This window comes from Vombatus ursinus, unplaced genomic scaffold (assembly GCF_900497805.2).
Source record: "Vombatus ursinus unplaced genomic scaffold, bare-nosed wombat genome assembly UNPS02011767.1, whole genome shotgun sequence".
Classification (NCBI taxonomy): domain Eukaryota; kingdom Metazoa; phylum Chordata; class Mammalia; order Diprotodontia; family Vombatidae; genus Vombatus; species Vombatus ursinus.
This window is the reverse complement of record NW_020951545.1, coordinates 231,168-257,839: the sequence shown is the minus strand read 5'-3', so window position 1 is coordinate 257,839 and position 26,672 is coordinate 231,168. Positions and strand designations below refer to the sequence as shown.

Sequence of the window (26,672 nt, the reverse complement as noted above, 5' to 3'; positions counted from 1 at the left end):
CTTTTCAAGAATATGTAATTACTTATACTTAATTTTAGACCCCTATTAAAAACAAAGTCCCTACTTAAGTGTCTATGATGGAAACAGGGTATATTTTTAATGAATTGGCTCTCAAGTTAAATTGGGGAGGGTGGGAAGCAAGGTCTTGATTTGAGCAGTTCTGGGTTTACTTCTAGTCAATGAAGGAGCTTGTTCCAGGTCCCCAGGTGGGTGATTCCCAAAGCACTGTGGGTATGTGTATCACCCTATCCAATTTTTCTCTAAGTCATAAAACGAATGGTGTGGCAGGGACCTCTTGTAAGCTAACCTAGGTCTGAGAAACTTTAGTTAGGGAACAACTTAGGGAGTTTAGTACCATTCTGTCTGGGGTGTTTGGGGTGCTCAGGGAGGACTAGCACCTCTGGTGTGAAGACTTGCCAAGCCATTTTCAGGGCTGCTCATCCACCTTTGGTGTCCACCTTCACCCAACTCTCACCTGTGACTCTAAGGAGCTGCAGCATTTCATAGCAGCACACCCCTGTAAAGTGTCTTGGCAAATGGCCTAAACCAGGTTGAGGGGAACGGACAGGCCTCAAACCCATTGGTGAGTTAGAAGGATATCTATCTCAAGGACGTGAAGACTTTCTCTGGCAGAATAGGCAGATGAGAACAGCTTGTTCCAATGGCCATAAAGGCGGCTGAAGCAGGCACTGTGGAGAGCTTGGTCAGACATTGAAGACGCCAAGGTCACTCACTACATCCTAGGCCAGGGCCATCACTAATCATTTTGACTTTTGTCCTGACACTGGACTTCGATAACTCTTGAAGAGAGGATGAGGCCAACAACTTTGTGCAACTCTGCCTCACTTAAATCCAATTCACCTGAAAGTCAAGACATCAAGACATCATCCCAGAATGACACTGGTCCTCTTTGAAATGAAGGACAAATAATAATATCAACTGATTATATAATTACATGATGGCAACATAACTTCATATTTATGTATTGCTTTATAGTTTAAAAAAACATTTTCCTCACAACTCTGTGAGATAGCTATTGCCCCATTTTAGAGATGAGAAAAGGAGGCTCAGAGAGGCTGTGACTTGCTCAGCATCACCCAGATATAGGAAATGTGTGAGACTTCAAGTCTTCTAAATCCAGTGAATGTCAGTAGTATCAATATACTATGTCTTTTGACCTCCTACTAGAAAGGGGAGGCTCAGGACCCACTAATTTAAACTCTGACCTACCTTTACTTAACACCTTTCATCCCTTCTGTTTTGAATTCTTAACAGTATTATCAGATTCATCCAGCATAATGTATGAAGGACAGATCTAAATCTAATTTCTTCTATACTGCTATCCAATTACAAGCAGTTTTTGTCACTTCCTGAGTATTATCCTGGTAACTGGGATTTTGCATTTATCCAGTACTAGAGTATTACATGCAACGAGCTGGTGAGGTGGATAGATCCACTGGCCCTGGAGCCAGGAAGACAAGTCCAAATTCAGCCTCCAACTCTTACTATATGTGACCCTGGGCAAATCACTTAACCTCTGTCTGCCTACATGTCCTCAACTGGAAAATCATCATAATAGGCTACCTAACACAGGGTTGTAGTAAGGGGTCAAATGAGATATTTGTAAAGCATCTTGTACACATGGGTACTCAATAAATGCTTGTTCCCTCCTTCCTCCTCCTTTATGTTGTATTTGTTTTGCTCTGTTAAACTCATTCTTCATCAAGCACCGAACTGAGTTGTTATTGCTTTGTAGTCTACTTTGAGATCGGGCACTGCCAGGTCTCCTGGGTCTCCACAATCAATGCAGTTTCAGCAGGTGTCTTTAGAGGAGCGGCCAGCTTCTTTCCATCACAACCTGAGGCGCAGGGCTTGGCTGGTCAATTTCCAACACACTTGACCCCACTTCGCTCCCTCCCTCCTTCCTTCCAGTCTTCTATCAAAAACCGCCAGGGGAGGCGGAGCCTGAGCTGTGGCCACGCCCTCTCCCCAAGCTCTGCGAGCCAATTGGTCCGAACCCTAGAGGAGGGGGCGGGGAACCGTGCTCGCTATATACGACGCCGCGCCTGGCGCCATTTTATCGGCTTGGGTCCGCGGCGCGGCTGGAGTTTGGGTGGCCCGGTCTGAGGCCCCCATACCGTGTCACTCTGCTGCAGGTCCGCGTTACAGCCTCAGGTTGGATCCGGGAAGCGGGCCCGGCACGGCCGGCGGAGGGGGCGGCGGTGGCGGTGGCGGCGGCGGCGGCAGGATGAGCGCGGAGGCTGCGGACCGGGAGGCGGCCACCTCCAGCCGGCCCTGCACCCCGCCCCAGACGTGCTGGTTCGAGTTCCTGCTGGAGGAATCGCTGCTGGAGAAGCATCTGCGTAAGCCCTGCCCGGGTAAGAGCCTAGCGCCGGAGGCAGCATCGGGGGAGCTGGGGGGAGCCTTGGGGCCTACCCTGGGCCGAGTTTCCTAGCTTTGGAGGGCGAGGGGGCAGGGGGGCACGCCTCCCGGCACGCAAACACACGCGCACGCGCGCGCACAACCCCACGCAGGCACAAACACAGACAAGCTAATTTTTCTCTCCTTTGAAATTATCCTCCTACTATACACTTTTCTTCCCTTGAAATTATCCCCTACGGCACACACCTCCTTCTCTCCCCTTGAATTTAACTCCCTGCTACGCATGTTTCTCCTCTTGAAATTAACCTTCTACTACGCACGTTTCTTCTCTTGAAATTACTCCCGTACCGTACACATCCCTCTTCCATTAAAATGATCTCCTTTTACACACACCTCCTTTTCTTGCCTTGAAACTATTCCTGCCCACAAAATACCACCCCCCATCCCCGCCAGGTACACAGTGGATCCGTGGTCCTTTGTTTGAGATGCTTGTGAGTGAGATCATCTTGAGATAGTTTATTCTACTTTTAGATGGATGTAATAGGAAGGTTATTGGCAAATCAAAATCAAGGTTGTGCCCTTGCTACTTTCATTTAAATATTTTCATCAAAGATACCGATGATACGGTTGTAGACTTTTCAGTAATGTTGTATAGTGATGAGAGAGTAGGCATATCAATCATCAGTAGTTTTTCTTCTTATCTGTACTTTATTTTGGTCCTAATACTATCTTCAGTATTTGCCGTTGTTTTCAAATCTTTTCCCTCACTGAGTTTTTTTTAAAAAAAAAAAAAAAAAAAAAAAGGATGTCCCTGCATGCTTTTTAAGTTATGCTCCCTGTATATCAGGGGTTCTTAGCCTGAGGTTCACAGACCTCCAAGGGATCCATGGATGGATGTCAGGAAGTTCATGAACTTGGATGGGAAAAATATTTCATGAGGCAGTATAATTAGTTTCCTTTGTAATTGTTGTGAGTGGTTTGCCGTATCCTTCTCTAGCTCATTTTACAGATGAGGAAACAGAGGCAAACAGGGTTAAGTAACTTGCCCAGGGTCATGTAGCCAGTGTCTGAGGTCAGATTTGAATTCGGATCTTCCTGACTATTCACTTCCCCACCTAGGTGCCCTTTCTTTTGTAATTATATATATTTTATGTATTCTTGAATATTATTTTGAGAAGGGGTCCATAAACTTCACATTAGATTATGAGCTTCTTGAGGCCAAGGTCTGTCTTTGCCTGTCTTTATATCTCTAGCACTTAATACAGAGTCTTGCACATACTGACTTAATCAGGGCATGTTGACTGACTGACTGATCATTCTGCCAAAGGGATCTACTATCCAGAAAAGATTAAGAACCCTCAGCTCTAGATCTCCTCTCTTATTAGGTCAGGTCCTACTGCTCTTCCTGACTTAATTTTCCTTACTGTCCACCTGCCTGCTGGGTAGATCTAAGAAGTGTGAGAGACTTCAGCTTGACGTTGACTTCTTAGGTGGGACTGCTGCCAGAGGTGTGGAGCAGCTCATTGCTCCTCTGGGTCTCTGGTTGATTGGCAAGCTGGGCTGGAAGAGAAAAGGAAAAAAAAAGGAACCACCACAACCTCTGGTCCTGTTGGGATTGAAAATATTGGAGAGTGGAGCTTGTTCTGGGTTTTTGGAACCCAGAGATGCTAGTGAAACTAGCCTCACCAGTATGCCCAGGATAAATTATTTGGGAATGGGAACATAGTAGTCTCTGTAGTGTAGTGAGTAAAGAGTGGTTTCTCGCTCCAGGGCAGACACTGTATGGGAACTCTTGTGAACCCGTTTCATCTGTAAAATGAGGGTGCCAGTACTCACATTGCTCACCTCACAAAGTGAAGAAAGAGCTTTATATATGATAAAGCAAGTAAGCGTTAGTTGCTGTTGTATTATATGAGAATGTTAAGGATTTGTACTTCAGTAACTTTTAGGGTATTTGAAGGGATATAAAACATTAGCCTGGGAGTTAGACTTGGTTTCCAGGTCTGGCTTTCCATTTTACTAGTTTACTCAGTCTGTGTTACTGTTTCCTTAATTTCTTAAATGAGAAATAATGTCAGTCCTGCCTACCTCCCAAGGTGCTTGAGGGAACAAAATGCAGTAACCTCATAAATTTTTAGAGCTAACTGAAACTAGAGGTCAGCATCTCCATTTTATAGATGGACAAATGTCTTAGAGAAGTCTTAAGACACAGAGATGAGTAGAATATTAAGTCAGGTGACAACCAGTGTTAACAGTTAAAGTGTTTTTGCTATAATAGAAGTCAGGGAGTAGTCATCAGTATATTCAACAAACATGTTTGCTATCCCTATACCACTTGGGCATATTTTGTTGGATTAGAGAACTTAAAACACTCCATCCAACAGATAACACAGCTTAATCTTGAAAGGTATACTCCCCTAACAACTAGTACACAGAGATTTTTTTTTAAAGTATGTTTTTTTCCTTTTCTATTATAGCATTTATCATCATTGAAGCCTGTTACACTAGACAGTAGAGTGGTTTACTTAGGCAATACTGCCCACTTGCTGTAAAGTTCACTGATTCTGTATGTGATGATTTAGAGAGAAAAAAAGATGCTATTTGGTTAGTGCTACCTAACCAAATGGGGTCTGTAGAGACCTGTAGCGTGTGCCATGTTTGGCTGAATGCCTGGGAGTGTAGAATGTCATACTTTTCCCACCTTGTACCCTTTGAAACATATTCCTCATTTCTCCCTACTCTATCTCATAGCACAGAACTTTTTTGTAAGTAGATTATGCCATATTCTATATAAACAGTTGATTGGATATCTAGTGAAGGTGAGAAAAAGTATTGTTGATTTCCATATCACCAAAATTAAAATTCTATCTGCTTTTCCTTTTAACTTAGATCCTGCACCAGTTCAGCTGATAGTTCAGTTTTTGGAACAGGCTTCTAAACCTTCAATTAATGAACAGAACCAGGTTCAACCTCCAGCTGATAACAAGAGAAATCGAATTTTAAAACTTCTTGCTCTTAAAGTTGCTGCTCATTTGAAATGGGATTTAGACATATTAGAGAAAAGGTATGCAACTTTAAACTGAATTTATCTAAAGTACTATTTTATGGCATTCCTTTTTTTTTTAATGTCTGGCACTTAAAGGTAAAAAATTTATTTTGATTTCTTTTCTTAATTAAATTTGAAAATGTCTCAGTAAGTATAAGAATACATCTAGATGTAAGATATATAAATGACTTTTAAAATAAAATATAAGAAAGAGACTGATTAAAACTCAATAGTACTATCAACTGTACGGTTTTTTATGCCATAAATTTAATAAAATAATTCAATAAAGAATGTATGGGCAGCTTTGTAGCCATAGGAAATTTATATCAGGTGAAATACTTGCTAAAATGTTAAGAAATTACTTTTATCTTTAGGTGGTTATGAGTGGTTATTGAAGTAGAAGAAGTGGATAATAATGGGACTGTTACTCATTTAGTGACAGTTTTGTTACTGGCTAAGTTCTTTCCAAGATCAATACTACATCTTTTGAGGTACTAGAACGAATTTTTATTTGTTTAGAAATAATTAATTTCTTTCTAGGCAGCAAAAAAGAAAGACATGTTTCTTTATTAATAATAAATAGCTATAAGGTGAACATTTTTCGCAGTAGGAAAATAATTTTATGCAAATGTGTTCAATTTGCTAGATTAGTCTTCAGTTTAGAGTTGTACTTGGAGTCCTTTGATTTGAATTATATACATTGAAAGTTTTTTTTGTTCTTCATGCATCTAATATTTAAAACTTCAAGGATTTGTGTTGATTTTGGTGCAGGTACTTTAATTGATTTAGATCACATACAGTTCCTCAGTGCCTTAGATCTTTTGTGGAATAAAAAAATTCATCGCCTGGTGGCCAATTTTGCCTATTCAAACTTAGATTGATTCTTAGAAGTCAGTACAGTCCTATATTTCCAGGCCTGCATTCAAAGCCTTCTGTCTTGTTAAGATCTTTCCTAGTACAGCTTTCAAAAACCTCAAGTTGTCTTCATGCTGTGAGACTTCAGAATTGGACTTAGTGGAGGATGCACTTAGTAACAGTATAAAAACCCAGCCAATAGAGAGTATGCTTTCTTTCTTTTAGCTTGTCTGTTCCTGTTTTGAATATGTTACTAAATGAACTACTGTGTATCAGTAAAGTTCCTCCAGGGACAAAACACATAGATATGGATCTGTCTGCTTTACCTCCAACTACTACCATGGCTATACTACTCTACAATAGATGGTAAGTCCAAAGATGATAGTGTGCTAGGCATCTTGTAATGTAACAAGTTCTACTTTAACTTTCAATGTTATCTCTTTTGAGTGCTGTAACAACTGTGAACAGAAGCTTCCTTTTGTATAGTAGGATTTCCAAAGGATATGGAATTCTGTGAGGTCATTCTTTGGGGATGTAGTAGGTATACAGATAACATTCCTCCCTGGGTGCTCTAGGAAACTTGACTTGCCAGGATATTTCTGTGACTGCTAGATGTTAGTTTTTAAACATCAATAAAGAGCAGCTTGTGCTCCCTTATGTAATGATTTCAGCAATATTATTCATTATTCAAAACCTCAATTGTTTTATAGTATAAGAAAATCTTAAGTTGAGTTTTTTTTTGGGAAATGTATATTTAATTGTTATGTTTGTAACTATTTTAACTTCTGTATTTTTATTTCAGGGCAATTAGAACAATTGTTCAAAGTAGCTTCCCCATCAGACAGGTGAAACCTGGACCCCCCCAACTGAGTGTGTAAGTTAGCAAGGGTGCTCTGATGTATTGAAACCACTGTTGAGTTCTATTTGTGTCAGAATTAGATTTCTGGAAGGTTTTTTAAAAACTGACCTCTTTAGAAATTTCTGGTGTCATGCAAAGGAAAATATGTCTTCATATGATTTATATATTTTTATCTCATTTGATCCTCACAATAACCTTATGAGGTTTGTAGTTGCAGGTATTATCCTCATTTTGTAGATAAGGAAACAGTGTTATAGAAACTAATGATATCCTTGAGGTGGTACTATTAGGGATTGGTGGAGTTAAGACTTGAGCCCAACCTGTCTACTGCCTCTCAAATGGTCCAGTATACATTAACTTTCTTTTTTTTTTTAATTTACATTTCATATTTTGTTTTCCCCCAGTTACATGTAAAAACAGTTTTTAATATTTGTTTTTAAACCTCTGAGTTTCAAATTCTCTCCCTTCCTCCCTCCCCAACCCACCCTCATTGAGAAGGCAAGCAATTTGACATAGGTAATACATGTGTAGTCATGCAAAACATATCCATAACAGTCATGTTGTGAAAGAAAACAGATTAAAAAAACTCTCAAGAAAAATAAAGTTAAAAGAAGTTACATTAACTATCTTAAAATAGTATAGATTAAGTATTTCTTCCTAGGCTATTAGGAAAAGAATAGTGCAGTCAAAGAGCCAGTTTCCTAAAGTCCCTGAAGTTGTTTACATGAAAAAATAGAGTGCATTCATTACACACACATACACACACACAGTTCTAGCCTTAATAGTTTAGAAAGATATTTTATAGTCTCTGTAAGTAGGGTCATGATACAATTCTCGATTTTTTAAAGAAACGTGATTCAAAGCTACACACACACACACACACACACACACACACACACACACTCTTTCTCTCTCTCTCTCTCTGTCTCTCTCATGGAAACTCACGTACATACATGTGTATAATTTAACTGTTGTGTCATGGGATCTCACTGGCCTTTGCCTCCCTTTCTTACCACACATCCCACGTTCAGATGAATCGTATCACCAGTTTAGCCAGGGTTGCCTCCTTTTTCCTCTGGATTTTTTAGTTCAGGTCTTCAGCTTTTGCTTTCTTTGTATGGGGGGAGGAAAGTGTTATTTTTCCCCCTCTGTTCTGGATCTGTGCTATTTGTAAAGATAATCAAGATTAGTGTTAACAAAGATCTTTAAAACACAGTGTTAACAAGAATTTGGAAGGAGAACAAATGAAGATGATGGAAAATTAATATTATATAATGATTCCTTTAGAGATTGTTAATGCCTTTGCCATATTTGTATATGCTACTAGAAGTTTCCTGAAATGTGCAATTCTATATTATGCTACTCTTTTATACAGAAGCAGCTGGTGGCAGTGGCACAGTGGTAGGGTACTGGGCCTAGAGTCAGGAAAAGCATATTTGAACTTAAATCTTCCTGACTCTAGGCCCAGCGCTTAATAAATGCTTATTTCCTTCTTTCATTCCATATAACTGAAAGTAGATATAGTTAGAAATTAAGCAGTTTTCAGTATCTTTTCTTATATAATTGGTAGACGAGGAGTTACAAGTGGTACTTTTACTATTATTTATTTTTCTAACACATATACTTGGGTACATCATGGGGTGAAGGGAATAGAAAACCAGTCTGAGTCAGGAAGATTTGGGTTCAAGTGCTACCTCTGAAACATACTGGTGGCTGTATGCCCCCTGAGTAAGTCCCTTAGCTTTCACAGACCCAGGCAACTCTCTAAAATGAGAAGTTACAGGTTTACATTGGTAAAGGGTGTTTTCATCATGAGGAGTTTCTTTTTCCAATGGAGTTACAGATCTGAACCCTATAAATTGCTGTGCTCTAATACCTTAACATCAGGTTTTGGAATTGCCTATTTTCAGATTGAGATTATTTTTGTAAAGAAAATACTATTGAGATTATTTTTGTAAAGCAAATACTAAAATATTAATTAAAATGTGCATATAAAACATTGCTGTGTTAAAAGCTATGCATTATTCATAGGGATATGTCCTATACTGTGGTTTCATTTATACAAGGAATTCTCTATATACCAAGGGGAACTAAGCTTGTAAGATGAATGCTTGACATCTGTTATTTGAAATTTTCTCTAAGTGACTTAATTTGAATATAATGAGTTACTGGCTCCTCTACAGTGTAAATCCAATGTGCTTTCTATTCTTATTTTCAAATATTTCCATTTCATTTCACCCTTTTAGTATGAATCAAATGCAGCAAGAGAAGGAGTTAACAGAAAACATTTTGAAAGTGGTGAGTATTAACTTAAGTCAGTTAATAACTTTAGAATTGTGAAGTGTATTCAAGCTTGTTAAAAACAATCTACTAAATATAGTATGGTATTAGATGAGTGACAACTGTAAGATTCAATTAAGTTTAGTTCTTGGCTGTTGGATTATGATTATAGGCTTTTATTAGAATCATACATTTAGAACTGAGAGGGACCTTAAAGTTCATCTAGTCCAACCCACATTTAGCACTCTTCACTGGACTGCACTAGTTTTTACTAATTATTCGAATTATTTGCTTTTGACACTTTTCTACAGACCATAATTTGAAGAAAACCTTAAATACTTAGAAACCTTGGAATATTAAATAATGAGTTTTTTTAAATGCAAAAAAATAGAGATTTGATAGTATTACATAAACATATTATGTGTGAATCTTAGTAAACTTACTTAGAATATGGAAGCGAAAGTTTTCTTTTAAATTAATATTTGTTGCTTATGCTGAACAATGCAGATCATACTGAAAATATTTGTAAAAGTTATTCTTGCTTCAGTATTTAACTTTTCAGAATGTCTATTAAAAGAAAGAGTTTAAATCTCGTTATAGTTTTTAACTTCTCCATTTTTGTGTTTTTGCTTATGCTATTTCTTATGCCTTGATAGCTTTCCCTCTTCTCCTCTCCTCAAAACCCCCACAAGATTTCCAACTGCAATCGTATTCATCCTTCAATATCCAGATTAAATTCAACCTCCTCCATTTTTGGTGTATTCTTTTCCTCATTGCCTCTCACCTTATCCCCTGCCGAAAGATATCCTTCCCTCCTTTCAAATCTCATAATTCTTTGTTTTATCTCTTTCTTTCATACTCTGCTTCGTGTTATGTTTGTGTCTTGCTATTCCCAATGAGATTGTAAACTCTTTGAGGCAACATGTTTTATTCATCCTTTTGTCCTCCTTTTTGTCATAGTACCTGATGCAGATGTTTCTTTTATGCACTTAGGTACATAGTAAAAGTTGTTTCTATTTTAACTTAATGTATTTGAACATTTGTAGCTAAAAGAACAGGCTGCTGATTCTATTCTGGTGTTAGAGGCAGCATTGAAACTAAACAAGGATCTTTATGTCCATACAATGAGAACACTAGATTTATTGGCTATGGAACCGGGTATGGTAAATGGAGAAACTGAGAGTTTAACAGCTGGATTAATAATAAAAACTGAGGAAATGCAATGCCAGGTACTTATTTAAATTATTTGTTGTTACTGTATTTATTTATAAATATAGAAATAAGCTGAGCCTTTGTACTTTAATTGAAGTTTTTTCCTGGTGTTTTCTTGACTATTTGAGTTTTTGTTTGAACAAGGATATATTCAGTTTTTTTTGTTTAAAGAATTTGGCTCTTAAATTTTGTGATACTTTACTATTAACTTTCCACAAAAGATTGGTTTGTTTCCTTTGAATTTATTCCTTCTAATATCTTTTCCTGTGTTTTTTATAGTGAATAGTAGATAAGTAATATTTTAAGGTTAAATGACTTGATGAACATTAAGCTGGTGGTACTAAAAGCCCAAGGATCTGTGTCCCCAAAACAAATTTCTAGCTTTTTAAGGAGTATAAAGCTATCTTCCTCAAACCCTGGGTCTTTGTAGCCTTGACCACCATGAATTTAATGCTTGATATTAATTTGATAAATTAATTAGTAACATAAATTAATTAAACTTACATTGATAAGTTTACATTTGTGTCTTAATTTGCTGACTAACTTGTAAATTTCTTGAGGGCAGAAATAAGCTGTTTTTGCATCTTGGTGTTCAATAATTTTTTTTTAAGGCTATAATTTTTTTAAAAATTTATTACCTGTGAAGAAAAGTCAGAGCTGCTAAACTTGACTTTATTTTTGGCAGCCTTGTTATTAGTTGTATGGGATTGGTTTCTTCAGTTTTTTGTCAGTCATTAAACATTTATTAAGTGCCAGGGATACAAAAAGAGGCAAAAGACAATCCTTAGTTAACAATCTAATGGGGAGGAATTCTGCTTCCAAATACTGAGGAAGGGGAAGATGAAACTAGATCTGGACAGCCACAAGGGTACTGAGGGTCAAAGTGATTATAGTGCTTCAGATAGTGAAAGCCTTAACATTATTTCTTTCAAACTTTGAGGGGAAAAAGTCAATCAGAGAATTGAAAGATAGCTCTCTGATATTTGGTAGCGCCTGAAATCAGTATTGTAACTTGGCTGTAGAATATTTTAAAGTGCTATAGATATTTATGATGCTTAATTTAGGAGCAATAGTTCATATGTATGCATGTACTTTTTGCTTGAAAGTGCCCCCTCCTTTTTTTTCCCCAAAAAAAGAAAATTATCAAAGTAGGGAATAGTAGGAAATAGGTAGCATGATTTGTTGAGGAAAAAACCCCACTAGACTAGGATTTAAGAGACCTGAGTTCTAGACCTGGTTTTTACAAATTATATGTAAATAGATAGCTTTTCTTTCCCTAGCTGTAAAATGGAGATAATAAGACAATAAGTAGAACTTGTTTTGCAAATGTGAGTGGATTCTGGACAGAGTTTTTAGGAAAAATGTTATTGGCCAAATAGAGTAAATTTTGTACATCTCCTAGCAAAGTATTCTATAAATAGGAAGTGCTTAATAAATGTTAGTTGAATTAAATTTGTAACTGTTATTTTAAAGCTTTTTTTTTTTTAAGGCAGTTGGGTTTAAGTGATTTGCCCAGGGTCACACAGCTAGTGAGTGTCAAGTGGTCTGAGGCTGGATTTGAACTCGAGTCCTCCTAACTTCAGGGCCTGTGCTCTAGCCGCTGTGCTACCTCGCTGCCCCTTAAAGCATTTTTTAAAAGCTATTATTTTACATGGTATGGTGTGGTAGATAGAATACTGGACTTAGTCAGAAACCTAATTTCAAATCCTGCTTTTGTCAGTCAGTAAGCATTCATTAAGCAGGCCCTATGTGTAGAGCAGCGTGTTAAGTACTAGGATACAAAGAATGGCAAAAGACAGTCTCAATCTAATGAGGGAGACAACCAGCAAACAGATATGTACACACAAACTATACGAGATAAATAGGATATGATTTACAGAAGGAGGACACTAGAATTAAGAGAGATTAGGAAAGGCTTCCTCTCGAAGCTGGGATTGAAGCCAGGGAAGCTGGGAAAGCAGAGATGGGGAGGGAGGGCATTGCAGGCATGGGGGACAGACAGCCAGAGAAAATGCTTGGAATGGAGTCTGAGGAACAAGAAGGAAGCCAGTGTTGCTGGATTAAATTAAATTAAAGGGGTGGAGGGGAGAAGGAGATAAAGTGAAGTATAGAAAAGTTGGAGGAAGGGGTTAAGTTATGTAGAGCTTTGAATGCCAAACCCAGGATTTTGTATTTGATCCTAGGGTTGATAGAGAGCTACTGGATTTTATTGAATATTGCGATGACATGGTCAAGACTTGCACTTTAGGGAAATCACTTAAGTGGCTGAATGGAGGATACCCTAGAGTAAGGAAAGACTTGTGGCAATCAGACCTACCCCCAGGCTGTTGTAATAATGCAGTTGTGAGGTGCTGAGGGCTTGAACCAGGATCATGGCAGTAACAAAGGAGAGAAGAGGGGTATGTTTGGAGATGTTTCAAAGTTGAAATTGATGGGCCTTGGTAACATATTGTATATGGATCATATGTGGGGGGTGGAGTCAGAGGGAATTAGGAGTTGAGGATGACATAGGTTGGGAGCCTGAGGAACTGTGAGGATGATGATGCCCTAGTGGGTGGGTCTTTCCCCCATATGGTCACTGAAAGGGTCATAAGGGGGAAAAGTTTAAGAAGCCCTGCCGTAGATAGTAATAGGGAAGTTAGGAATGGGGGAAGGTTGACTGAAAGATAATGAGTTGAGTTTTGGATTTGATGAATTTAAGATGTATACTGGGAATCCAGTTAGAGATGTCTGAAAGGCAGTTGGAGATGCAAGATTGGAGGTCAGCAGAGAGTTTTAGGCAGAATAGGTAGATTTGAGAATTGTCACCATAGAGATGGTAATTTAATCCATGGGAACTGGTGAGTGAAGTAGTGAGGGAGAAGAGAAGAGGACCCACGATGGAACCCCCAGGGACACCTACAGTTAGAGGGCAGGATGTAGAAGAAAATCCAGCAAAGGAAACCAAAAAAGGTTGAAGGAGAACCTGGAGAGAGCAAAGTTTTGGGACCAGGGACAAATCATTTAACCTTTCTGAGCCTCAGGCAACACTTTAAGATGCAAGTAGAAAGGAGTTCCCACACTGATGAACTTTTAGGTATTTTTAAGTATTTAAGTACTTTAAGTACTTTTAAGTATTTAAGTACTTTAAACACTTATTGCTTATGGAAATTAATTTATGCTCCTTATTTATGTATATAATTTGAAGAAACATAAAATGCATTTTACTGATAATGCTTGAAAAATGAGTATTATTAAACATATTCCATATCTCAGGTGTGTTATGATTTGGGTGCAGTTTACTTCCAACAAGGTTCTACAACTTCAGCTGTCTATGAAAATGCAAGGGAAAAGTTTTTCAGGACCAAAGAATTGATTTCAAAGGTAAACATGCCAGCCAGATTTGGAGGGTTGGGTGGGTGAGTGTGGGAGGTACATCATTTATATTCAAACCAGTATGTTATTTTTCATAATCTGTAGTCTTGAATTATATTGCAGACATGCAAAATCAAATTTTAATCATTTTTTTAACTGATCAACCAGGCTTTTGAATCTTATGTGTTGACATTTGACTTTATTGGACGTATAAATAACTTGTATCTATTCATTCCTTTCAACCTTAACATTTCACATTTACCTAAAAAATCATTTAAATTCCTAATCTGCCTAGTATTTGACTTAGCTGTCAGAATACTTTAATTTTTTTCAAAATGCATTGTTCTATTTATAATAATTATTGGTAGATCTTTCTTTGCTCTCCTACTTAGAGCATTCCCCCAAGAAAAGTCTTTTGTGCCCTTTCTTGTTTTTACATCTCTGGCTGATTATTCACCCAAGCTTTGATTTTTAATGTTCTCCAGTTTCTTGGTTTGTTCTTTCGAATACTCATTTGGTGTTAACTGAACTGTCAAACCTCCTTGGAAGGTAGAATTTATATCCTCAGACTGAAAATTCAGAGCCCCAAGAATAGTTTTTGTTACTTATATTTTCTATGATAATTATTTTTTCATTATTGCCAGTTCTGTTAAAATTCAATATCTAGGATTTGTTTTGCTTTTGTTTAGCATGTTAAATTATTGATGACTAAGTGAAAATGCCTTCTTATTTTACAGATAGGCTCATTATCTCTTCATTGCTCCATAGATGAAAAACGGTTAGCTGGCTATTGTCAGGCTTGTGATGTTCTTGCACCTTCTGATAACTCATCCCAGCAGTCAACTCCATATAGTCAAATCCATATCTGTATGAGATCAGGCAACTATCAGGTAAGATGTGGTAGGATTGTGTTAGATTTGCAGAGGAAAATTGACTTCATTATTTCTTGAAGCTAATCTTTGTTAAAAGATTGGTTTCTGTATTCTGCATTTTAAGGAAAGATTTAGAACATCTGGCCTCATAATTGAAAAAGTGGAGAGTTGGCATCATGGTCCAAATAGAAGTCACCATCTTAAAATGAGATCTTTTTGAAAGGAAAAAAAGTAAAAGTGTGCATTGAAAACAATACCAATTGTAGACCATGCTCACCAGATCTGGAGGGGGTGAGTGTGGCAGGATGTATAGTTTTTATTTAAGGCAGTCTGATATTTTTCACAATTTGTATTCTTGCGTTTTGTAATTTCATACTGGAATATATCATGTTAAATGACAGTATATATTGTCAAAGTAGGATATTACAGTTCACTCTTATTAACCATTGTAAATACTTAGAAAAGGGAAAAAAGCAGTGCTTCTAAACATTGTACTGCTGATGTGCTATTCTACTTGGTCCCATCCAGCTTTTTACTAGATTGACTATTGTTTTACTCCTTTCATCGGTCTTTTTGACATTTTTTCCTTAGATCAGATTTTATAAAGAAAATAAAATAACATAAATAAAATAAAATAAAAAATCACAATAAAATTTGTGATGTTTCTGCCTTTGCTAAAAAGCGTTTTCCTGTAAATAAAGGATGCTTGTATATTTTTCAGCCCAGGATAGGAATCAGAAAACTGTAATATTATATAGCATTTCTCAAAACAAATGATATGCTTACTGTGTTGTTATTTTCATGCCCCCAAATGAGACTTTAAAATATCCTTTTTTCTGGGGCAGGTAGGTGGCACAGTGGATAGAGCACTGGCCCTGGATTCAGGAGGACCTGAGTTCAAATCCAGCCTCAGACAATAAAACACTTACTAGCTGTGTGACCCTGGGCAAGTCACTTAACCCCATTGCCCAACCACAAAAGAAAAAAAAATCTTTTTTTCATCCTTTCCACTCTACTAATTTTTTTTCTTTGTTTTGTGAGGCGTTCAGGGTTAAGTGATTTGTACAGGGTCACACAGCTAGTAAAGTGTCAAGTGTCTGAGGCCAGATTTGAACTCAGGTTCTCCTGACTCTTAGGCCAGAGCTCTATGCACTGCGCCACCTAGCTGCCCCCACCTCCATTACTCATTTTCTAAAAAAAGGATCGTATTCTGTTTTTTGATGAGTTAGAGGTACAAATGACTATAAATACAATTAAATAGATTTTTAGCTACTCATCTGCTAAGGTGTTGGTTTTTTATTTTTGGATATGTTACTTCAAATGTGTAGAAAAGAATGTAAATAAAATAAATGAAATTGTGATAGAAAAAAAATTTTCTCTAAGTATATAACAGTAAGAACTTAATGTGGTTCAACAGATTTTCTTATCTATAACTTCCTCTATTTCTGTTGAGAGCCACCATTCATCTGTTCTTCCAGGTTCACATTCTTGAAGTCATCTTTGATATCTCTTCTACTCTTCTCATGTGATCAGTCTCTGAATTTTAGTGTTATAAGGAATGTCAGTGACCAGTTAATCCAACTCATGCCACAAGAAGCATCTTTGTTACCATATAACCAATGAGTGGTCATCCAGTGTCTGCTTGAATATTTCCATTGAAGGAGGAACTGGATGAAACTGCCTCTACAATATCTCTTCCATCTTTCACTTAGATGGCCAGTACTGTAGTGCAGACCCTCATTACCTATTGTCTAGAATGTATCGTACCTATCCTAATTCAGTTACCTGTAGCTATTCTCTCACCTCTCCAATCTATTTTTCCACATAGCTGCCAAAATGTTCTTTGTAAAACATAGGTCTGCCCCTCTATCACTTGCATTGACTATCCCTTGTTCTTGAAATGTATTCTCTTGTTATCTCAGCTTCTTACAATTCTTTTTTTTGTTGTTGTTAGTAAATTTGTTTTATTTATTTGTTTTTGTTTTTCAGTATTCACTTCCATAAGATTTTGAGTTCTAAATTTTCTCCCCCTCCCTCCACTCTCCCCTTCTCAAGACAACAGCCTCTTTCTTTCAGAGTCTAGCTGAAGTGTCATCTTGTCCATCAAAGCCTTTCCTGGTACTTCTGAAGTATTAGTACTAGTCTTTCCTCCCACCGCAAATTTACTTTGTATATATTTTGTATGTGTTAATATACATATTGTTTACCCTTAAACTTCTTTAGAACAGGGTCTGTTTAATTTTGTCTTCATGTCTGCACAGTAGGTGCTTACTCTAATTGCCTTTAGCAATCAAAATCAAACTCCTCCACTTGCCATTTTAAAATCTTTCATAATCTTGCTTACAGCAATTTTTTTAGGCTTATTTCATATCACTCATATACTCTCTGTTCAGTTCAAAAATATTTATTAAAGATGCACAGAGGCAAAAATGAAACAACTTTTGCCCATAAGCAATTTCATATTTTTCTGAGGGAATATAACATTTACATAGGCAGTTAACACAAATTATTTACAAAGTAATTTTAGGAGCGCAAGAGTGCTAATAGGTGGGGAGGTTGGGGAAGTTAGGAAAGGTCTTGCTATGTGGCACCTGAGCTGTGTTTCTTTCTTTCTTTCTTTCTTTCTTTCTTTTTTTTTTACCATCCAAACTCATCTACTTGATGTTCCTCCAAACCCAATATTATGTTTCCCATTTCTTTGCCTTTTACACAGGCTGTTTTATCTCCTAATTCCTTTTTGTTTTGTTTTTTAGTGAGGCAATTGGAGTTAAGTGACTTGCCCAGAGTCACACAGCTAGTGAGTTTTTATGTTGTCTGAGGCTGGATTTTAACTCAGGTCCTCCTAACTCCAGAGCCGGTGCTCTATCCACTCTGCCACCTAGCTGCCCCTCCTAATACCGTTTTTCACCCCCATCTCTAAATTCTTTCAGGGTTCTCATGTTCTACCTCCTACAAGAAACATTTCTTGATCCCAAGTTTTTAATATTCTTTCCCTCCTTAAATTATCTTGTATTCTAGGTACTTAATGTTTTAAAATAAAATTTCTCACTTACAGTCTAGATCTGGCTCTCATTTTAATTTTATATTGTCCATGGCATATTGTGAACAGTTGATCACTGGCCTGTGAATCTGAATACCTGGGTTATGGTCCTGGTTGTGTGACCTTGAGTAATTACCTTGAGCCTCATCTGTAAAATGTATGGAAGAGTTAGATTAGAAAATCCCTAACAAACTCTTTTCTGAACTTCAAAGATAATTTCATGAGAACTACCAGAAGGCAGCATTCTTATTTGTCCTCACAGTTGCTGAAACACAATGGGATTTAAGATTTTTTAGTAGAATTATTCTTTGAGGTTATGAGTAAACTTCATGAAAGTTTATGTGTATTAATCTGTCTCCTGATCTGTTTTCTTGTCTCTCTGTCTAATCCCTCATATTTTCCTCTACCCTCTAGCCCAGTCAATCTTCTTTGATTGGCTATAATATACAACTGAAATATGTTTTAAATTATTTGTTGTATTTACTGAAAAAAGTTTGTTCTCTGTTCTTAATTTGATAATGGAAAGAATTTCAAGTGACCTTCCCAAAATCACTTGCATTGCTTATACTTATATGGCCTTATTTTTCTTCAGGATTTTGCTGGTGATCTTTAGGGTGCGGTGGGGTGGGGGATAGGTTTCAATTTTAATCTTATGAATAGAGAAGTTTTAGCAGCCGGGTACCATTGTTCAACTTGTTTTTGCACAACAGTATGTACATTTTTAAAAAAGAAATTATTTCAGTAGAGAAATTCTTTTGTGGATTTTGAAATTGATACAATGCTATGAATCTGTTGTAGGAGGTGATAAATATATTCCTTGAAGATAATCTAACACTGAGTTTACCTGTTCAGTTCAGGCAGTCAGTGCTAAGAGAACTTTACCAGAAAGCTCAGCAAGGGTAAGTTTTTAACTCAGAGGATTCACCTTGTATTTAAACTTGGATAAAAGCAGGATATTTTCAGCTAAAGAAAAAAAAAAAAACCCCACTCAGATTTCATTATATTATACAGAGTATTGTTGATATGTCCTTGGATTTGAGAAGTTTGAATCCCACTTCTATGTGGTGAACAAGTATTTCATCTTTTTGAACCTTAATTTCCTAATCTGTAAAATGGCAGCAATACTTTTAGTATCTGCCTCAAAGGGTTGGTGTTGGGATCAAATGGAATTTTGTATTTGAAGTATGGTGTGAATGTCAGTTTCTGTTATTGTGAAACTTCCTATGATAGGGCCCAGATTTGCTATGAGATGGACCAAGGTGCATTATCCATCCAGCTTTTTGCATCTAGTATGAATAGGGCGTATTTGTGACACTTCCCTTCTCCATCTCTCTGCTGCTGGCTAAGGGAAAGCTAGCATTCACACGAGGCTTTCATAAGATCCTTGGAAAAAACAAACTCAGTTGCTAAAGCTTATCAATTCCTCTTCCAGAGTATTTTGCTTTCATTGCCTTTTGGCTCTAATTGCCACAGTCAAGAGTTCAGGCTCTTACTTCCTTTTTCTTCGACTTTTCTAGACTCCTAACTGTCCTCTCTGCCTCTGGGGGGTCTCCCTCCTTGTTTGGCCTTCAAAAGCAGTCTCGTTGTCCCAGGCTTCTCTTTCACTTACCAGTTAATTGAAGCAGGAAGGCTTTCTAAAAAAGGAGTGAGATCAGAGGGCTACAAACACAACTTCAGGCAAAGCAAGTCCAGTAATGAGAGGATTGGGAACTCTTCTAAAACTGCCCCCAGTCATTACTTATTGTTTTCCATAGAGTCAGACTGTTGAATGCAGTGCAGGACCTTATGTTGGTAATTACTAGTAGCCTGGTTGGTTTAGTAGCACAGGTTTGGAATTCATCCTTCTTCCTTCTGATTTGTGATTTTTGTAATTCATTCTAAATCATGGTGGGGAAGGGACCCTGCCTGACCAGCTGCCACCAACAAGCAGAGGCACAACAGTTCTTAGAGTGGCAGGTCCCCCCAGGCCACCATTCCTGCTTCCAGCCCAATCCTCAGAGCCATTATCCAAGGTCCAGGCAGGCAAGCCAGCGTTGCTGACTCAGCTCAACACCCTAAGCAGGAGAGAGAGGAGGCAGCAAGTGCAACCACCACCACTGCCTTGACCACCATTTGCCCTCAGACGCTGAGGGAGACAGCCCAGGACCCTGAACCCAAGAGCTTGAGGCATAGCATTTCTTCTAGCCCAGTGTCCTTAGCCATCATCCTGGGGGAAGTAGCTCCTGCTTCTTCAGGGGCTGCAACAACAGTTACTAAAGAACCAGAATGGAAAGTTCTTGCCACCAAAGTCTTTGGCACAAACTGATGGGATTTTATCAGTGGAAATGACATTAAAGAAGATGCATCTGTTTTATGGCTGCACCCTAAGGATCATGGGGCTTTTTCATCTGACTTGCATCTGAAACCTTCCATATGTGTTGTCTCTCTCCCATGAGAACGAGAACTCTTTGAGAGACTGACTTTCTTTTCTGTTTGAATCTCTGACACTTAGCCCAGTGCTTTGCACATAGTAAGCACTTAATAAATGCCTTATTTATTCATTCCCTGGAATTTTCTTCTGTAATGCTCTGAGCCCTATGGCTTTGTCCTCTGTGTATGTGGGTTATTGACAGTTATAGGTATGGGATATAAATCCCTCCATTGGTTAAGAAAGTAAATTACCCAGCCTTCTTAGCACAGAGGGAACTAACCTGTTTTTGTTCTCAGGCTTCCAGACTTGGTTTTCACACTAATTAGATTGGGCTAAGGCTTTCCCTGTTATTAACATAAAGAACAGTAAAGATCTAGGAAAGGACCCTGTGATAACTATTTTAGAATAAATGAGTAACATTTTTTAGTTTTTGTAATCATAATTATGTAGTTTAAGAGAGTTTTCATTTTGTATTTTGCAGAAATGAAGCTTTAGATGAAATATGTTTCAAAGTTTCTGCCTCTAATACGGTACGTGATATACTTGAGGGTAGAACAATTAGTGTTCAGTTTAACCAGCTATTTCTTCAACCTAACAAAGAGAAAATAGACTTCCTTCTTGAGGTAAGATTTTTTTTTATGTTGAATTGTACTTTTAAACTTTTTTTTAAGAGTCCAGATTTTCCATTTCTATAATTTAAAACTTATGTCCAGCTTTTAAAAGTTTGGCAATAAGTTTTCTCATTTCTTTGTTCATTTGTATAATTATATATAATTATTTTATATTGCATGCCAAATAGTATTTAGGTCACATTATTTTCTCTAGATTATTCCTAGGACTATATAAAAGCATATGTACACATAAGAATCATGGTAATTTCTTTTTTATTTTCATAGGAAACTGTAGTACATAGTAACTAATATCTTATCATTAATACCTAATGCTTTCAAAGAAACTTAAAATTTGTATATGTATACTATTAATATCTAAAGAAGTGTGCAATAAAATGTTTAAACATTAGTTTATGGTTCCTACTTTAAAATACTGAGATATTTGATGCTAATTTTAAAATCATCTTGAAAATTAGAAAATCATCATTTAGAACTCTTAACGTCTCGTGGAGAAAAAGGGTTTTTTTGGGGGGGGTATTGTTTGTTCTAGAACAGTTACATAATCCTGAGTTATGATTGTTAAAGACCAGTAACAGGCATTTTGTTAAAGCTTTTGCTGTGTGCCAGGCGTTATGGGGAGATAGAAGAATATACAAAATAAAGGGGAAGGGGAGGGAATAAGCTTTTATCAAGTGATTATTATGTGCCCAGGCACAGTGCTAAGCACTTATAAAAATATTATCCTATTTGATGCAAAGTTATGCCAAGTACATGAGATATCAGTTGGTTAACATATTCTTTTCCCGATTAGGAAATCTACTTGGGAAAATAAACCAAGATCATATAGATGTTTGGTTAATAATTTGAGAGCAAAACAAATTGGATGTATTTTAATAGATATTTTTCATTAAACTCTGATTGTTGTCACTCTTCTCCACCAAGTGGATGTTGCTGTCTAAGAGAACTGTTTATGTTAGTTGGTTAGTTCTGCACACAACGTTTACTCTGATCTGGCAGTAGCTGTGGGTGCAGGGAAGTAATTGCTATCTTCTGAAACAGTGAGAGAACTGTGTGCTATCCATTCTGAACAAATTGTTTTCTTCATATAAATGCCTCCTTTTGTTAAAAAATATAATTAATTTTGTTTTAACAATTGGATTATGAAGCTTTTGTGTTTATTACTTCTTCACTTACATAACTTGCCTGCACTGCAGCTTTCTGTAGGGTAGTAGTTGGGGGACAAGTGCCTTTTGACATTATATAGTTAGCCCTTCCACACCACAACTTTCCCCATCATGGTTTTGATATCGCAAGTTGGCATAAGAAATTAAATGGGAATTTTTTGGGAGTTCTGTGGAAGCCACAGACATATGACAGCCAGCAAACAATGCAGAAAAAGTCTCAAAAATGTATAAAATATGTTTAGTATTATAGTATCAACATGTTTTATCTTTTAATACCATAAATATACCAGAATTTTACAGTAAGGTACTGTAAGCACTCTATAAAAGAAAAAGAAGAAATTCAGACTTCTTCTCTGGTACGAAGGGGGGACCAAAAAATTTTATACAGATTATCCATAACAAGGGAGCACCAAGTCCCTAACCCCCACCATGTGGAAGGGATAACTGTGTAGTGTCTTTGTTTCAACTATAGCCATTCAAATCCCTAGGTATGTTCAAAGTCAATAAACTTGGAACAAGCTTCAGATACTTTGAAAGGAAACATGGCTGCTTTTCTAAAGTAAGTGCTTGATTTCATAATTTTTTGACTTTGAGTATGGGAAGCATTGTATAAATTCTTGTTAAATTGAATTTCTTTACTCAGTATTTTCAAAATAACAGGTATACATTAGATTGTGGTTATTTTTTGAATAAACATTTTTGTTGACTTTTTTTGTTCTGACATTACTTAAATATTACCCTATATCCTTCTTCCCCCATTCCAGAGAGCCATCCCAATACAGAATTCTAAAAAAAGAAAAGAAGGACACCTAGGTGATTCGGTGGATAGAGCACCAGCCCCAGAGTCAGGAGGACCTGAGTTCAAATTTGGCCTCAGATACATAACACTTACTAGCTGTGTGACTCTGGGCAAGTCACTTAACCCCAATTTCCTCACCAAAATAAGAAAAAGGAAGAAGAGAAAAAACATTCAGGAAAGCTGATCAATATGTTGAAAAATCTGACATATGCAATATTCCACACCCCTATTCTCCCCATCTTTGCAATGAAATGGGGGGAGGTTTCTATCTCTGTTTTTTGGGTCTGAGCTTATTCTTTATAATTTAGCAATATTTATTTTCAATAATTTTGTGGTTTTTCATTTACATTGTGGTAGCCATTGTGAATATTGTTTTCTTGGCTCTGCTTATTTCACTTTGCATCCGTTCAGGTAAGTCTTTGCAGGCTTCTCTGTATTAATCAATCGTCATTTCTTATAGCAAAGATTCCATTACTTTCATGTACCCCATTTTTTAGTCATCATAGACTGTTTTGTAACTTGTATATTTATGTTTTATTTTTGATAACTTTATAATTTGTAATATTACCTGGATATGTTTTTCTTCAGTATTTTATTTCCTGATTAAGCTGTGAAATTTTCACTTGCTTTTGCCTACTACATTTGCATTGTCACCAATCTAACAACCAAGTACAGTACTAGGAATCTGTGTACCAATGCAAAACTGTTGGTTTTTTATCTCATAGCATTTATGTTGCACAATTTAAATTGAGACAAAATAGAAAACTTTGCCTCGGTAGTGACAGAGTTCTCAAAGTCACAGAATTGACAACAAAATATTTTGACAAATTTAAATTGTTCACATCTTTATTTCATAATATTTCTTGCTAATCTAGAAATCTCTGCTTGGGATTGGACGATCTTCAGTTTGTCTTTATGATTTCTTCTCATGAACTCTTCATTACACTGTTGAAAGATGATGAACAGAAGCTACTTATAGAACAGATGAGGAAAAGATCACCTGGAGTAAATCTGTGCACCAAACCTGTAACTTCATTTTATGATATCCCAGGTCAGCTTTATAATCTTGCTGCTAAAAATATTCAAGGTTTTTTTTCCCCCTTTACAATTCAATTTTACATTGTAAAATAATGTGAGGTTCTTTTATTTCATTTTATTTATACAAACCATTGTGCATGAAAATTTGTAGGGTGAATGGCCTTGTTGCTTTAATGCTACCATTTACTGAATAGAGAGAGTGGTAGGATGAATTAAAGCAAGAATGATGGATTTCTCTCTGCCCCTTTAAAAGGTTTCCTGTCTTTACTAGTCCTTCATCCTCCCAAACTCTTATTCTCAGATCTCCCCAGTGACCTCTTCTCCGTTTAGTCTATGTCTCTTGGCAGTGTTTGTTACCTTGCCTTCAACTATTATCTTTTAGGCAAATGACTCCCAAATCTGTATCTCCTTTCTTCTGAACTCTGGATGTATCTTCAAAAAACACCTACATCTGGATGCTCTACAAAAATCATTTAGTCTAACCTATGAGTTGGCAAACTCCTGCCCAGTTTTGTACCCCATAAGCTGAGAATGGTTTTTACATTTTTAAATAAAGTTTTTAAAATTTTTTATTTTTATTTTTTTAATTTAAAATTTTTTTTTTTAATGTGGGGGAAAAAACTGGTTTAGTTCTCTGGCCATATTATGCCGATCCCTCTTCTAACCCCTTCATTTTATAGATAAGTCAACAAACACAAAGACACAGGGATCTGGTATTCTCTATACCAGCAGTTCTCAAAGTGTGGTCTGTGGACCCCTTGGGATCTCTGAGATCCTTTCAAGGGGTCCATAGACTCAAAACTGTTTTCCATAGTCAAAAATATTTTCATAATTCATCTCTAGTATGTTTTAAATAACATACTGGGATGTTATTTACCTATTAAAATATTCTTACTTTTTCTAATTACATATCTTTGAGACCAGATTTTTTTTATATACTTCAACCAAAATAATATATCACAGCAAATTGAGTGTAGAAACAGATATGAGAACCTACTTGTCTTCTTTTAAGCCAGACATTTAAGAGATTTTTTTAAAAAAATTATTTGTTACATGTAATGGGTTTATTTTTAAATGAATTGATATTTTTGAAATTTATCCATTTTAATTTCTAATATGGTAAATATCAATAGACGTAACCTGCATAAACAAAAACTGTTCAGTGTCCTCAGTCATTTTTAGAATTATAAAGTGATCCTGAGAGCAGAAAATTTGAGAACCACTGCTCTGTACCCTTCTATGTAACTAGAGATGTCTGTTCCATAATATTAGTTACAAAAGCTTCCCTTCTCAGATTTTTATCAGTGATGATCTCAAAACACGTCTAAATTCTTATAAAAGTTTTGTAGAGATGGAAAAGTAGGCATATGTATTAGTACTTACTAGATTAGTAATTACTGATATTTTCTTGGTGTTTTTTTTTTTATAATAAAGTCTCAAGACTTTTTCCCAACCTTTGGTATCCTCCCCTCCTTTGCAAACGCACATTTAAGACTATAATATGAGAGACCTAATGTGATGACTCCCCTGTAATTTGTGATGAAGAGGATTAGTTGTAAAAGTTATCTGTCCAGTTTCATCTTTAAATGTCTTCAAGGGGACTTTGCTTAGTTTGGTCTCTTATGTAACTTTCTGTAAAGTTTTGCCCTCCTCACCATTTTATGAAAAATGCCAATTGTATTCTGCCATCCCTTCCTATGAGGTGGGTATATTCCACATCAACTGTTATCTTTTTCTGCTCTTCCTCTTTGCCTAGCAAGATCAGTGATTCTAGGATCTTTTGGTCTCGCAGTGGTGATTGGCTTGCATTGGGTGAACTCCTTTGGGAAATGCTGATAATCAAGGTAGAGTTTTGTTTAGGTAGGTCAGATTAGAGTTGCCTCAGCTGTGTTCAGTATATTCTCATTTTTGTTATAGTTTAATATTCATTTTGATCTTTGCTATGACAGGTTTAATTATACAGAGAAACTTGGTTTGGCGACAGTGTTCATATTAATAATCAGACTTTTGTTTAAATTTTTGGTATATTCATGTTATATAAGTATGAACCTTCTGTGTAGTGTACAAGCCACTGGCCTCTCATTTGTTAATCCTGGCCCATATTTTCTAGCATATTTTTTTCATCTTCCTCTCTTTTGCTCACTTTACATTGTAGTCACCAAGTATTGAAGTTTATATTGATTTAATTTGGATAATTCTGTTAAATTCTTGATAGAATTCTCTGCAACTGATATTGATTTGTAAGGTGCTGTTATTTTTATACTTATCACACATGCTGCAATTTAATGACCACATATCCCGTGAAATGATCCAAATGCTTTTGGACATATGATAGAACCAAACCCACCAACTCCTTCATTTACCTCTCTTATGGAGAACCTACGAGCCTACCTTTCATTAACTGCACCTTCTGTTGGTCTTTGGTTCCGTTAGAATATCAAGATTAATATGATTCAGTTCTTCAGGAAGTATGTATGTCTCACTTGTTGGTCATTAGAAAAGTATCGTACATTTAGAATGCCAACACCTAAGTTAATGTTTGCAGACACTAAAAAGAAAAAAAATAAAATAAAATGAACTTTTAGCATCATCTGATCCCTTTTATGTCACTCTGCTTCCATCACTGCAAACGCATATTATTATTTTTTTTGTCGTTTCTAGGGTTGTTATGACCAAAAAATTTACCTCCAAGGGGCCAGCCTGCTGGTGATCAATCTTTCTACAGTTACC

The 26,672-nt window shown here is 36.7% G+C and overlaps 1 protein-coding gene across 4 annotated transcripts in view; it reads left to right on the top strand.

Annotated features, from left to right (window-relative positions):
* The first annotated feature begins 2,248 nt into the window (after positions 1-2,248).
* INTS8 (integrator complex subunit 8) overlaps positions 2,249-26,672 on the top strand; it is a 55,477-nt gene continuing 31,053 nt past the window's right edge. For 3 of the 4 annotated variants that reach the window (XM_027856954.1, XM_027856952.1, XM_027856951.1), the window contains exons 1-12: positions 2,249-2,378; positions 5,272-5,446; positions 6,509-6,649; positions 7,086-7,157; positions 9,389-9,440; positions 10,469-10,651; positions 13,890-13,997; positions 14,726-14,878; positions 18,699-18,799; positions 20,792-20,933; positions 22,594-22,664; positions 23,780-23,955. In XM_027856954.1, the coding sequence (XP_027712755.1) occupies positions 2,249-2,378; positions 5,272-5,446; positions 6,509-6,649; positions 7,086-7,157; positions 9,389-9,440; positions 10,469-10,651; positions 13,890-13,997; positions 14,726-14,878; positions 18,699-18,799; positions 20,792-20,933; positions 22,594-22,664; positions 23,780-23,955 (1,504 nt within the window). The remainder of the gene's footprint in view (positions 2,379-5,271; positions 5,447-6,508; positions 6,650-7,085; positions 7,158-9,388; positions 9,441-10,468; positions 10,652-13,889; positions 13,998-14,725; positions 14,879-18,698; positions 18,800-20,791; positions 20,934-22,593; positions 22,665-23,779; positions 23,956-26,672) is intronic. The other variant, XM_027856953.1, reaches the window with a different exon arrangement.